The following is a 13,922-nucleotide window of genomic DNA, read 5'->3' as shown; positions in this document are numbered from 1 at the left end:
AAACACCGCCGGTAAGACCACTTCCTGTTCAAGATTAGCCACAGACACCACCTTCGGTCGGAATGTTGGATCAAGCTTCAAAATAATTCTGTCAGGTAGGACCTGGAGATATGGAGGACGAATGGATAAAGCTTGCAGTTCGCCAATCCTCTTTGCGGTGGTAATGGCCACCAAAAAAGCCGTTTTAAAGGATAAATGTTGAATGGAGATATCATCCAGAGGTTCGAATGGTCCTTCGCATAGTCCCTTAAGAACCAGACCCAGATCCCAAGGGGGAACTGTGGATCGAATAGTAGGCCGAAACCTCTGAAGGCCCTTGACAAAACGGACAATCCAAGGATGAGAAGCAAGGGAAGTATCGAAGAATACACTGAGCGCCGAGATCTGGACCTTAATTGTACTGGGTTTCAGGCCCTGGCGGAACCCTTCCTGAAGAAAATCAAGGATCCGAGGAATGTCCGGACGGGCACTGTCCCTTGGTTCCTCACCGAGGAAGGAACAAAACCGAGCCCAGATCCGCCGATAAATCGTCTGGGTAGCTGGCTTTCTACTGGCTTGTAGGGTAGTAATAACTGCTGCGGATAAGCCCTTATCCCTCAAGAATCACCCTTCAGGATCCAAGCCGACAGATGAAGGTTGTGAAGATTCTCGTGGAATACCGGACCCTGGCTGAGTAGGTCCTCCCTCAGGGGAAGGAGAACGGGCTCGTCCACCGCCATGTTGTTCAGGAGCGAGAACCAGCTCCGTCGTGGCCAAAATGGAACAATGAGGATGACTGTGGCCCTGTCCTGTCTTATCTTCTGAAGGACTCTGGAAATCAATGGAAGAGGAGGAAAGGCATATGCCAGGTCCATGACCCAAGGTTGAGACAGCGCGTCCACTGCTGCAGGGCGGTCGTTGGGATTGAGAGAGAAGAAGTTCTTGCACTTCGAGTTGGCCCTGGATGCAAACAGATCCCAATGAGGAGTCCCCCACCGGGCAATCAGCGACTGGAACACTGTGTTGTTGAGACACCAACCTGCGGGGTCGATCCGGTGCCTGCTGAAATAATCCGCCCGACAATTGTCGGATCCCTTCAGGTGGACAGCTGAAATGGACAGAACAGAGGTTTCGGCCCAGCGGAAGATGAGGTGCGCCAATGCTTGTAACTTGTAGTGTCTCGGGCCTCCCTGGTGTCTGAGGAACGCGACCGTCGTTACATTGTCCGAGAGGACACGTACATATTGATGCAGGAACAAGTGCTGTTTGCTGCTGAGGGCCTGCCAGACTGCATTCAACTCCCTGTAGTTGGAAGAGCAGGTCATCAACCAGTGTGGCCATGTCCCCTGGAAAGACACCTTGCCCATGTGTGCCCCCCAACCTGTCTGGCTGGCGTCGGTAATGAGCGTAACTGATGGCGAGTAGTCCCAATGAACCCCCACTGATAAATGTTCTTTGTTTGTCCACCATTGCAGAATGCTGCGGAGCCGTACTGGAAGAATGATCTTGCGGTTCAAGGCGGTTCGGCTGGTCAGCGAGCAGTGGCGACCCACTGGTTTGGACAGAATCAGCTGCTGTAGCGGTCTTGAATGGAACTGGCTCCACCGTACACATGGGATACAGGACGTCATCAGACCCAACACCCGCATAGCTTCCCGGACAGTGCATGCCTTTTGGGCTAGGAAGGCCCGTATCCTGCTTTGAAGTGATTTTATCTTCATGGTCGGTAAGAATGACATTCTTGCGTCTGAGTCCAGAAGTATGCCTAGGAAAATTTTCCTGGTTTCTGCCAGTAGATTTGATTTGTGAATGTTCACCATCCACCCCAGAATCCGGAGGTGGAATAGAGCGAGCTCCACCCGGTGGGACAATTCTCTTGGGTTGGCTGCAATGAGAAGGAGATCGTCCAGGTATGGAACAATGGTGACCCCCAGCGTTCTGAGGTGGGCCACTACCTCTGCCATAACTTTTGTGAAGGTTCGGGGAGCGGATGACAGGCCGAAGGGAAGACACCGGAACTGGTAGTGATAGATTACGCCCTGTTTTTCCAAAGCAAATCTCAGGAATTTTTGACTGGCGGGGTGTATAGCTATGTGATAATATGCGCTTGACAAATCTATTGTGGCCATCACCGAATGCTGACCGATGAGTGGGATAGCAGATCTGATGGATTCCATACGGAATTTTTTGTAACGAACAAACCGGTTTAGGGGCTTGAGATTGATAATCGTGCGTACATCTCCCGATGGTTTTAGTATGGTAAATAGACTGGAATAGTGGCCCCTGAAGCGTTCCCGACGAGGGACCAGACGTATTGCTCGGGTACGCAACAGATTCTGGATCTCGGACCAGAGCTGGTAGGACGAGTCTGGAGAGCGAATTTGAGTGAGAAGAAATCTGTCGGGGGGCACCCGAGAGAATTCTATCATGAGACCTCCTGATACCACTTGGAGAACCCAAGGGTTGGGCGTGATACGTGCCCATGCCTCTTGAAACTCCACCAGACGTCCGCCCACCCTGGCGTCAGGACCGATTTTGGTGCTTTCTATTGTCAAAGGAGGTATTCCTCTCTTTTCCTCCTTTAAAATAACTCCACCTACCCGTTTTACCCCTACTTTTGTAGTCAGGATTTCTAAAGGGACGAAACCGACGGGTAGGAGGACCCCGACGATACCTTTCCTCGGGGAATCCCCCTTTCTTATCAGATGCTTTTTCCAGGATCTCGTCAAGAGCGGGACCAAATACTCTCACACCTGAAAAAGGGATAGCACACAATTTGTTTTTAGAGGCGCAGTCCCCTGACCACGTTTTTAACCATATGGCCCTGCGGGCTGAATTCGTTAATGCTTCATTTCTAGCCGAAAATCTAATTGTTTCTGCTGAAGCATCTGCCATAAATCCTGTGGCAAGTTTCAGGAGGAATATAGACTCCTGAACAGTCTTCCTGGAAGCCCTATCTGCCACCAGGGATTCTAGGTCATCTAACCACCTGGACATGGACCGGGCCACGGACGTAGCCGCAATGTTAGTTTTGATAGTGGTGGCTGCAGCTTCCCATGCCTTTTTTAGAAGGCCGTCTGCCTTTCTGTCCATTGGGTCTTTCAACCCGGATGAATCCTCAAATGGGATAGCAGTCTTTCTAGCTACCTTAGCCACCGGAACATTGATTTTAGGTACATCTTCCCAGTCCTTAATATCATTCGGCTCAAATGGGAGGCGAGCCCTAAATTCCCTGGGAATTAATAATTTTTTCTCAGACTCCTGCCATTCCTCCATTATCATTGCTCTGACATGAGAATTGACAGGGAACACTCTATTGCGTTGAGACCTGAGTCCACCGAACATTTCATCCTGAACAGACCTCGGTTTCTCCTGCTCCTCCACCATCATTGTCTTTCTGACAGCTCGGAGCAGTTCATCTGTATCACAGGATGAAAAGAGATACCGACGGCCCTCCTCTGGAGCCGGACCTGCCGTCTCCTCATCTAACTGAGAATCAGAGTCATAAGAAATCTCTCCCTCTTCTGAAGAGAATTCTATGTCTTGTCGGTGTCTTTTGTGAGGCGGGCCACGACATTCCTGTTGGGATGATGTACTAGCAATGACCGACTGTACTTCTTCTCGTATCATAGCTCTCATGTCCGTCAGCAGGGAATTTTGCTCAGTGGAGACCAATTCTGCTATACAAGGATCACATAACTGTTTTGTACAAGATTCTGACAGCTGTGCATGGCAGACCGCACACTTTTTAGCCCTGACAGCTTTCCTCTGGGCTTTCCTAAGAATAGTGCTGGTGCGTGTGGAAGAATCCTAAAAGGAAGGGGGAGACTGAATCAGTGACCACCCTTAGTAACCCTGGTCCGACCCAGGTACACCTGCACTCACATGACCCTGGGACTCTGCAGGGGCTCCAGCATCTGATCGATCATCCTCCTCCATGACAAGTTGAAATACAGAGACTACTGAGCCGTCCCCCGGTTCCCCGGTTTTATTACCTGGATGTGCGACGTCAGGGTCCATTCCCGCCTTTCCGTGCTCCGTCCTGGAACACCTGCTGCTTCCCAGGCCACCGCCATGTTCCCGGAACTGCGGTGAACGCTGCACTGCGCATGCGTCCGCGTGTGTGTCACGCTGGAACGCAAGGCCTGCGCAGACCCGGAAATGCCCCATGGCCGGCAGCAAACAGCGGGCTGCCGAGAGCCCTCACCTGAGGGAAGCGGCTCATTACCGGGAGATCTCGCTCCACCGGCCGGCTGAGGGACCTCTGCATCAGAAGTGTCGGCCAGGGGCTGCTTGACCAGCAGGAAGGAGAGAGCAAGCCCCCCCGATCCGCCTGGACCCCGTACCTCCGACGGTAAGACTTGCGTCCGTCCTGTACAGGGACAGGAAAAACACTGAGGAAAGGGGGATGGGGAGGGGCTTTTAACCTCTTGCGTTTTCCTGTCCCTGTAAAGGTCAAAGGAGCAACTCCTACTGTGCTGTCATGTGGCGTCCTGGAAAATATAGACTGTCAAATAGCTTGTATTTTCATTCATATTACTTTTGTCATTATTTGCAATATGATATCACAATGCTGCTGCCGCAGGGAGATTCTGTTCACAATATCTAATGTATGCAAGGTATACCTGTAACAAAAGTACTGTATATCAGTAACAGAAAAGTGTAAAAACCAAACTGCGTACTATAACATTCCCACAAGTTTCCAATAGCATATAGCAAACTTCTGTCTATTTGACTTACATTTGACAAAGATATCTGGATACTTCTGTTTTTCGCCACAAAAAAAATTAAAGTTCCACTTTTTCATTGTAATAATTCAGCAAATGCATCCAGACATGTGACATCTTTTATATGGATAAGTTTACACATTTTTTTTCATTTGGATCTTTCTGAAGAGAGTGAAAAGTTTGCTTAGAAATATTATTTTCCTCCCCTTTCCCTTTTTTTTTTCTTGAGTATACTTAAATATCATAATGATAATATATGTCCATTTATGGCCAAACCTAAAAAAGTGTAAAACATCTAGTAGATGTCACTATGGGGATAGCGGAAAACCTGGGCTCCTAAGCTGACACTCAGGCTAGGGGGCCCAATGCTATCCCTATTCTCAGAGATACCATTAATGGTGGGGATGTCTGAGTCTCCTTCCTATCCCTGATCTTTTACCCCCACCTCCTCCCACAGGGGGGTTCAGGACAGGAGAGTGATTTAACCCACAGAAATAAACTAACAGGGGAACCATAACTCTCTGTTACACAGCACATATACACAGAGGTATAAGACAGTAAAAGATTAGGAGGAAAGCAAGAGCAAGGTGGAAACAACAAGATGACACGTAAACTCCACAACAACACCAAGTACAGACTACCCTCTCCAGCAAATCTGGGACAGCACAGCTCATAGACCAACACAGCATAAACTATAATTGACGTATGTAGAAGATTTCCTCCAGTCTAAAAATGAGTGGAGCAGAAGTGCTTTCTTACAACATGTGATCAAAGAAACCTAATAAGCAGGCCAGCAGAGGTTAACTCTTGCTAGCCTGTTTATGAATGAGCGGACAGCAGGTCGATGCCTCGATCTGCCTGAGTTGATCAGAAACTTCAGAGAAACCATCGGATGGAGTGTCAGACCCTGCATGTGAACAGAGCTTGATGTCGCCATGACTGTCTGTGAGTTTTGTGCAAAACTCCTTGTGACAGAAGGCTTTGGAATCCTATAAAGCAATATCATAGAGTCCAGCATTCAGTCTTGATGACTTCTCCATTGCTCAGGACCCTTCCATGCCAGCAAGTAATTGTGCATTTGTAAGATAAAACCCCTTTTATCCTGAGAATCTGAGAAATGGTGTAATTGCAACGGCCTATTCATTGTTTAATATCCTAATGAAACAGCTGTGTGCTGACAAGGAAATAAATATGTCGGGAAACAGCGTTTACTGTCAACTAAAAGAACGGTAATTTTCTTCTGTAAAATGCCTGCCAAACCCTAAATACCATAATCCCATGTGTAGTGGAAGATTGAAAAATGATCACAATTTGTGAGATAAAGGGTGGCACTTCTGCTATAGTCGTGAGCTGCTCAGTTATTTATATCGTGGGCATGTTTGGCCTTTCTTTTATATGCTAGCTATAACAAATAATTTTTATCCTTGTGATTCTACAGGAAAGACAAAGCCTTGCATTGCTTTATCATCTTCATTGATCATTATATGTTTTATAGAGGAGGACATATTGTGTAATATTCTACTTTTTGTGTCTTTTTCAGATTGAACCCCAAAAATATACCTGGCGTTTTATCAAGGTAAGTGAGGAAAGCCAGGTTAATGAAATAATGTTCTGTGGATCGCTTACTTAACTAAGGCTCTGTTCACATTTCCATGCAGACATTCTGCTTGTCTGTTCTTTATTAGGATCCATTGCATCCATTGTCCAAATGGAAACAGAGTGCCACATTGAATATTACCAGGTCCGTTAGCATTCAGAACTTTCTTCCCTTCTTAAAAGCTAATGTGTTGCCCAGGGATATGGGGTACTTAGAGCCGGGTCAATGGGGTCGCTTCTAGAGGTATCACGGTGGCGTCACCCGGTCTGTGATCCCAGGCTCCACAACAAAAGGGGAATATGTAAAGGAGGATTGTCTGGGACGCCTCTCGTGGCTTGCGGTGATGGTGGCACCGCCGCTGCCTCTGGGGACCGTGCCCGGGACTGATGGTGTGGGACAGCAAGGTGGGATCCCCTCCATGGGTAGGGGAGTTGTAGTCCCGGGGCCCTATTGGGAATTGTGGTGGTGGCAGGGATAGCAGGGAGCAGGAAATTCATAGTTTGGTTGTCTTGGTGTTGGATGAAGCTAGGCTGATGTGTGTGATCAGAAAACACAGAGTCCTTTGTAAACCAACTTGCCAAATGGCTGGTCACCGTTGGCGGGTGTCTTCGGGTCCCACACCCAGATGTACAGCCAGGGGCCCTTCCTTCCACACTCTCTGTCTGTCTCTCTCTTGTCTGGACTAGTCCGTTTGAACGGCCTCCGGATTGGGTCCCTCTCCCGGCACCGGCGGGCTACAACCCTGTCCCGGTCGCCTCAGATTCCCTGCTGCCGGATCTCCGTCGCCTGTGGCCCTCACAGCCACCTAGTTCGGTAGTCCATGGCTCCAACCCCGGCTACCAATTTCTCCGGGGAGCTGCAAGCCTCCCCTGTCAGCTTTCCACTGACTACAGCACAACTGAACTAAATTCTGCTCTGTCACTTCCTTAATTCCCCTCGCCCCCTCCCTTTTCCTTGGGAAGGGGTGAGTAGGGCCTGATTGGCTGCTGTACATCTGTGTGGGGATTGTGTAGCTGCCAAGGAGGATTAACTCTTTCTGTGACTACCTGGTTTTACCAGGGCATCACACTAAAGGTGGCTTTACACGCTACGAGATCGCTAAAGCGATGTCGTTGGGGTCACGGAATTTGTGACGCACATTCGGCCGCTTTAGCGATGTCATTGTGTGTGACACCTATGAGCGATTTTAAATCGTCGCAAAAACATTCAAAATCGCTCATCGGTGACATGGGGCTTCCTTTCCAAATATCGTTGCTGCTGCAGTAACGATGTAGTTTGTCGTTCCTGCGGCAGCACACATCGCTGTGTGTGACGCCGCTGGAACGACAAACATCTCTTTACCTGCCTCCACCGTAAAAGGAGGAAGGAAGGAGGTGGGCGGCATGTTCCGGCCGCTCATCTCCTCCCCTCCTTTTCTATTGGGCGGCGGTTCAGTGACGCTACTGTGACGTCGCTGTGACGCTGAACGAACCGCCCCCTTAGAAAGGAGGCGGTTCGCCGGTCACAGCGACGTCGCAGAGCAGGTATGTGCGTGTGACGCTGTCGTAGCGATAATGTTCGCTACGGCAGCGATCACCACATATTGGCCGTACTATGGGGTTGGGTGCTATCGCGCTCGGCATCGCTAGCAATGGCTAGCGATGTCGCAGCGTGTAAAGCCGCTTAAGGCTAAACAGACACCCATAATACCCAGTAAGGACCCCTTTGTCCTTTTGGATAAGTAATGCAATGGCTTAATAATGGATACCCTTTGTTTGGTCATAAAACAGATCAGATGTGATCAAAGACTAAAGGAAAAGGTAAAAAACCCTAAGATACCTGGATACGTTAATGCATGTTAAATATCGTGAAGGCTGTCATCAGTTTGCCTGTTCAGATATTCTTGTTTCTGAGATTTCAAGTTTCTTTTAAAACCAAAATGTTTTATGTGAGATGCTGTGTTGATGTATACAAATGTTTTTCCAGATAAATCTTTTCTTTTATTGGGTGTCCTTGGGAGTCCATTTTGGTTCTAAGCTTATGCCCTGTGTCCTATATATAAAATTCCTCACAAAGACATTTAGTACGACCATGCTCCATATACGGTACAAGATTTCTGAGGCCAGTGATTGGCTACAGTGGTCACATGAGTAATGGATATGACATTATCAACAAAAGAAGATGAAGAACACTTGTGGATCCCTAGAGTAGCTGGTTGAGGCGAGAAGGAGAAGCTGCTGGTGACCCGCATATCTGGCTATTCTACAGCTCGGCTCTCTCCCGGCGGCTATTAAACTATATATTTTTCTCTCAAACGCCGCAGGATTTCAGAGTCAAACATACCTGGCTGGAATAATACACCCACTTACTGCGGCCATGTTCCCTTTAAAAAGGACCCATCATCAAGTCAAAGTGTCCAGTTTTTGTTCTTCTTTTATTCCCACTGGACACTTTGATCTGGTGACATGCGTCTTCGTTTTTCTTCCATATTCCCCTAATATCAGTAGATGTGGATTTTTTTTTTTACTTTCATAACCATGTTGGCTAGCGGGTTCTTCAGTGGCTTCATACACTAGCGTGACCCAGTGATTTTTCCAATGCCAAATCTCATACTTAAGGGCTTACTGTCTGAACAATTAGAATTATATGAAGGTGATTTGGAGAGTTTAAACATGGTGTTTGATCTCTGTGGGAAACTGAATAAATGTATTTACCAGTGGGAAACTCTGGTAACATTTAGCAGAGGCCATGCTCCAATAGTTACACACCATGATGAAGATTATTTAGTTGCACTAGCAGAATCTAGAATGAAATGGTGTGAATTGGAAGGTACAATTACACTGATATCAAAGATTTATCTGAAACAATTTAGGAGTCTGTGATTATGTGCTGGCATTTTAGGAAGTCACTCTGAAGCCGAATTCCAGTTAGTCTTGTGCATTGTTCTTGACAGCTGGAGACAGGCTGCCAAGACTGTGGTTTATGCTCTGGTCACTGCGTTCACCACCACACATTAGCAGAATCCTACATCACATGTCCGCCTAGCTCAATGCAATCTGTATGAAGATGACAATAGTGCTGAACAGATTCACCTTTTTCCCCCAGGTTGAGAACCCCTGTAAGGCCTAAGACACACGGCATGAAAATCGGACCGAGTAGAGTGTGATAAAACATCGCATTCCACTCGGATCAATGTTAACCTATGTGTCAGCACCCATGAGCGATTATTTTCTCAGCCCTATTCGGACCGAGAAAACAATCGCAGCATGCTGCGACTGTAATGCGAGACTCTTTCTCTCGCACCCATTCAAGTCTATGGGGCGAGAGAAAGATCGCACTGCACTCACGGTAGACCGGTGTACCGCGAGTGTAGTGCGAGAATCGCAATAGCCAGCTACGGAGGAGAGAGGGAGATAAATCCCTCCCCTCCGCAGTGCCGGCCCACCCCTCCTGAGCACTGGTCCGCCCCTCCTTAGAGCCAGCCCACCCCCCGCAGCTGAAGTCCGATCACATGATCGGACCTCAGTCGCAGGGACACTCACGTGACACTCGGCTTCTGCTGTGCTGCTAGTGTGAGCCGAATGTCATGCTAGGATCGCATTAGCCCCCGTGTGGCCCCGGCCTTACTTTGCTCTTCTTTGTCCTCCATTTTGCTTATATACCTATGTTTTCTTGAACTCCTTTGCTATAGATTTGGGGTAAGGTTTGTATATATTGGATGCTTGCGCAAACCTTTTTTTTTTTTTGCATATCATATCAAAATACTCATGATTCATGAATTTGAGACAAAATTATGGCACCTTTTCAATAGTTAATTTGCTACTATATTTTCACTAAGTAAGGCCTTCTTCACATAGCCAAGTTTTCAGTATGTAGAGTATCCATTTTTTTCACAGATACTACACATACCCATCATATGCTTTTGTGCTCTTTTCATGTTAACGTTCTTACACAGACCATGTATCCGTTTAAAACACACAGAGACATGTCTGGTTTTTTTTCCAGCTGTATGGATCACAAGGACCAATACTAGTCTATGGGTCAGTGAAAAATACGTACCGCACGCAGATGGCATCCACGTGTCATCCGTGTGTTTTACATTTTTAACATTAAAAATTATAGAAAAAGCTATGTCACGTTTTTCTTTCTTTATCCATCCATGAAAAACACTGATGGCAAAAACGGACACGTGGATGACACCTTGATCCAAAACACTTGATGGCACACTGATCCAAAACACTTGATGGTAAAAACAAACACACGGATGGCACACTGATCCAAAACACTTGATGGCACACTAATCCAAAATACAGATGACACGGTACCATTTTTTCACATACATTTTTAAACACTGACTTGTGAAGTAAGCCTTAAAGGGAATCTGTCAGCAGGTTTTTGCTGTGTATGCTGAAGACAGAATGCTGAAAGAATTAACACACAGAATTCGGGGAGGCCTGTCTTGTCAAGGTTCCGATCTGCTGTTTATTTTCTATGTTTGTTTAAGCAACAGGTCTTCTCATTGCTCTCTTGACTACATGGTAGTCCGTCACACTACACCCCCCCCCTCCTGCCCGTCTGATTGACACCTCACAGTCAGTGTACAATCTCTATAGAGGGCCTGGTGTGGGCAGGGACAGCTCTCTCAGCTCTGTTACATGGCTAAATCTAAAAATTCTGATTGTGTCAGAATGGCTACATTAAGTAATCTCAGTGATGCATCATTGAATTCAGGATCTCTTTGCCTACATTATGCCGGTCTCAGATGAGGTAGCAAAAACTTGCCCACATATTCACTTTAAATATAGTTCATTATTATCAGTAACCTGTTATCAAATTTGAGCTGTACTACCTATGTGCAGCAACAATTTGCTGCATTCATCTAGAAAAATGGCCTGTCTGAAATCAACTTTTAAAATGAATTTACACTTGCAGTTTTTTTATAATGTGTTATTTTATTTTTTTTCTTAATATTTTACCTTAATACATTGAAGAGGTTCCCTCTAATACAGTATAATCAGGAAAATAAATTCAAGCTGGAATTTCATATCGAAAAATCCATAATATACAGTAATGTTATGGCCACACAATGTCTTTTCTAGGTGGATTCTGCCTGGAATCCGCCTGAAAAAGCATCGGAAAGCCACTGCTAGAAATTAACACGACACTACTTTGCACATTTTGCATCTTATGTGACTTCTTTTAACAGTTTTCTTAGCATTTGCATTCAGGGAAAGTCTGCACATAGCCTGGTGTGTTTTGTTGCTTTCAATATTTTAGCATCATTACAACATTTAAGAAGAGGGAAACACATTTTTTTATGTTCTGGCCAACAGATGGAGCCATCCTAATATTATTCATGCCATTAATAAACTAAAAGATACTTGGCTCTATCCCAGGATTTGGGAGTATTATTTAATGTGGGGTATTTTCTCCGATGGGAGAAGCTTGAGATACTCCCATAGGTTTTTCTTTAGATACCAGAAGAACTGGTGAAACTCTAATGGTAAAAGGTGGCACTGACCAAATAGTGATGAAACTCTCATTAAAAAAAAAAAAAATTATGAATATTGGACCTTTTTTTTTTTTTGCATCCAAGAGATATAACAGATGTCTAAATGAGACCTAATAGGTAAAATTTCAGTTTAATATAAGTAGCTGAGTATATCCCCTACGCGATCATGGATCGTATGTTCAACTCCCTTTGTGGGATTAATATGTATTATAAAAAAAAATGTTTTTAAGGGTTTAAAAATAATAGAGAAAGACAAGAGAAGGAAAAAAAAAAGTCAATTTCATTTAGTTTTGTTTTTTTTTATCTATTTTTTATTTTTTTTTAGTCACTGTAAAAACAAGACATATATGGGATCTCGACAATAATTTTAATATTTATTCCCTAATAGAATATAAAAACAAATACCAGCTATTTTGGTTAACTTTGTCTCACAAAAAAATATAAAGTAAAAAGTGATTAAAAACTCTTATGTATCCCAAAATAAAGCCAATCAAATGTACGTCTTGTTATGCACAGAATACACACTCGTGTGTTAACAGGAAAATGAAAAAGGTATGACTCTCAGAACTTGACAGAAAACTATTTTCTAAAGCGGTTTTTGTGCTTTATAACTTTTGCACAAGAAAAACTTTATACATTAGATGTCACTGTAATTGTAGCGAACTAAAAAACTGTGAATGTCACTGTCAAAATATTAAAAAAAAATCATAAATCTTGTGTTTTGGAGTTTTGTATTTTTTTGTTCACCCATCCATGAAATAAAAAGTGACTAAAAGTCCTATGTACCCCAAATTAGTACCAATCCACACAGGCCGGCATTGGGCTCCTGCGCAGGCGCACTTTCATCTGCTGTAAGGCGCAGGCGGTTTTTAACCTTTCCCCATGCCTGTACGTTACAGTAATTTGGTCTGCCTTCAGCAGGGTAGATCAAAGTGCACGTACGCAGGAGCACAATGCCGGCTTTTGTAGATGACGTAGGGCGTGTCATCCACACGCAGTAAGGACGAAAGAGAGTAGGCGCCAGACCTAAGAACAGCAAGTATACCGGAGATGGCGGTCCTGAAAATAGCCACCCCCATTGGACCGAACCATATCTGATCGCCCTGTAGGTGACAGGGTCCATTTAAGACTCTGTTCACATGTCCATTTATCTTTTCCATTTGTCGGTTCCATTTAAAGCAGGCAGATAAACGTGCATTCCTGTTAGAAACTGAGCAAATGGGCATATTCATTTATAAGATCTGCCTGGTTTTCATGTATTTTTTACATTTAGAATGGACATAAAAGGCCTGTATGAGAAAAGAAACAGTTTTATAAGTGTGCAGATGGATATATTGCTGAAACCTTTTCTTTTTAATTCTTTTTCCGCACTTTCTGATCATGGAATACTGTTTTCATAGAAATGTTGCTTCTACATTTTCATTGTAAAGTTCAACAAAATTTATTTGTACTTTATTGATTCTAAAAGTAGTTTAAGTAATGTCCCTGAATCCATTCTCTCACATAGAGTTAATTCTATATAATACATTTTTACTATGTAATAATATAAGATAGATGAGGAATCTACTATTCACTGATAAACAACCCTCTATTAACCCGCTTTCCATTTTTGCACTTTGTTTTTTTCCCTTTCTTCCAAGAGCCATAACTTTTTTTCACATTGACAAAGCCATGTGCGATATTGATATTGCAGTAGGTACAGTATATCACAACAGTGAATCCACCCATCACATTTTTTTAAATATTTTATTACAGTGGAACCTTGGTTAACGAGAACAATCCTTTCTGGGAGTGTGCTTGTTAACCAAGTTGCTCGTTCAGCAAAGCAAGATTTCCCATAAGAAATCATTGCAAAGAAGACAATACGTTCCACAATTTGTTAAATGTCCCATCCTGGTCCCTTATTGTGCCATTCCACACAGGTACAAACACGCACAAACACACACATATTATTCTCACCTTACCTTCCGTTCCATCGCTGGCCTCCTGGATCTTGCAATTCGCCGGTACAAGATGTGTATCTGGTAACCATCGCAAAGAGGGAGGAACTTCTGCTGCCAGAGCGCTGACGTCAAAGGTAGGAGCCGGCCAGCGCGCTGCATTTGCATAGTGGCTGACAGCGTAAGTT

At 44.9% G+C, this 13,922-nt stretch overlaps 1 protein-coding gene across 2 annotated transcripts in view; it reads left to right on the top strand.

Annotated features, from left to right (window-relative positions):
• Nucleotides 1–13,922, top strand: part of ARHGAP26 (Rho GTPase activating protein 26) — a 577,725-nt gene that overhangs the window by 471,197 nt on the left and 92,606 nt on the right. For both annotated transcript variants that reach the window (XM_075344594.1, XM_075344593.1), the window contains exon 21: nucleotides 6,247–6,282. In XM_075344594.1, the coding sequence (XP_075200709.1) occupies nucleotides 6,247–6,282 (36 nt within the window). The remainder of the gene's footprint in view (nucleotides 1–6,246; nucleotides 6,283–13,922) is intronic.

This window comes from Anomaloglossus baeobatrachus, chromosome 4 (genome assembly GCF_048569485.1).
Source record: "Anomaloglossus baeobatrachus isolate aAnoBae1 chromosome 4, aAnoBae1.hap1, whole genome shotgun sequence".
NCBI lineage: Eukaryota > Metazoa > Chordata > Amphibia > Anura > Aromobatidae > Anomaloglossus > Anomaloglossus baeobatrachus.
The sequence above is the reverse complement of the archived record's forward strand: the minus strand, read 5'-3'. Positions and strand labels throughout refer to the sequence as shown.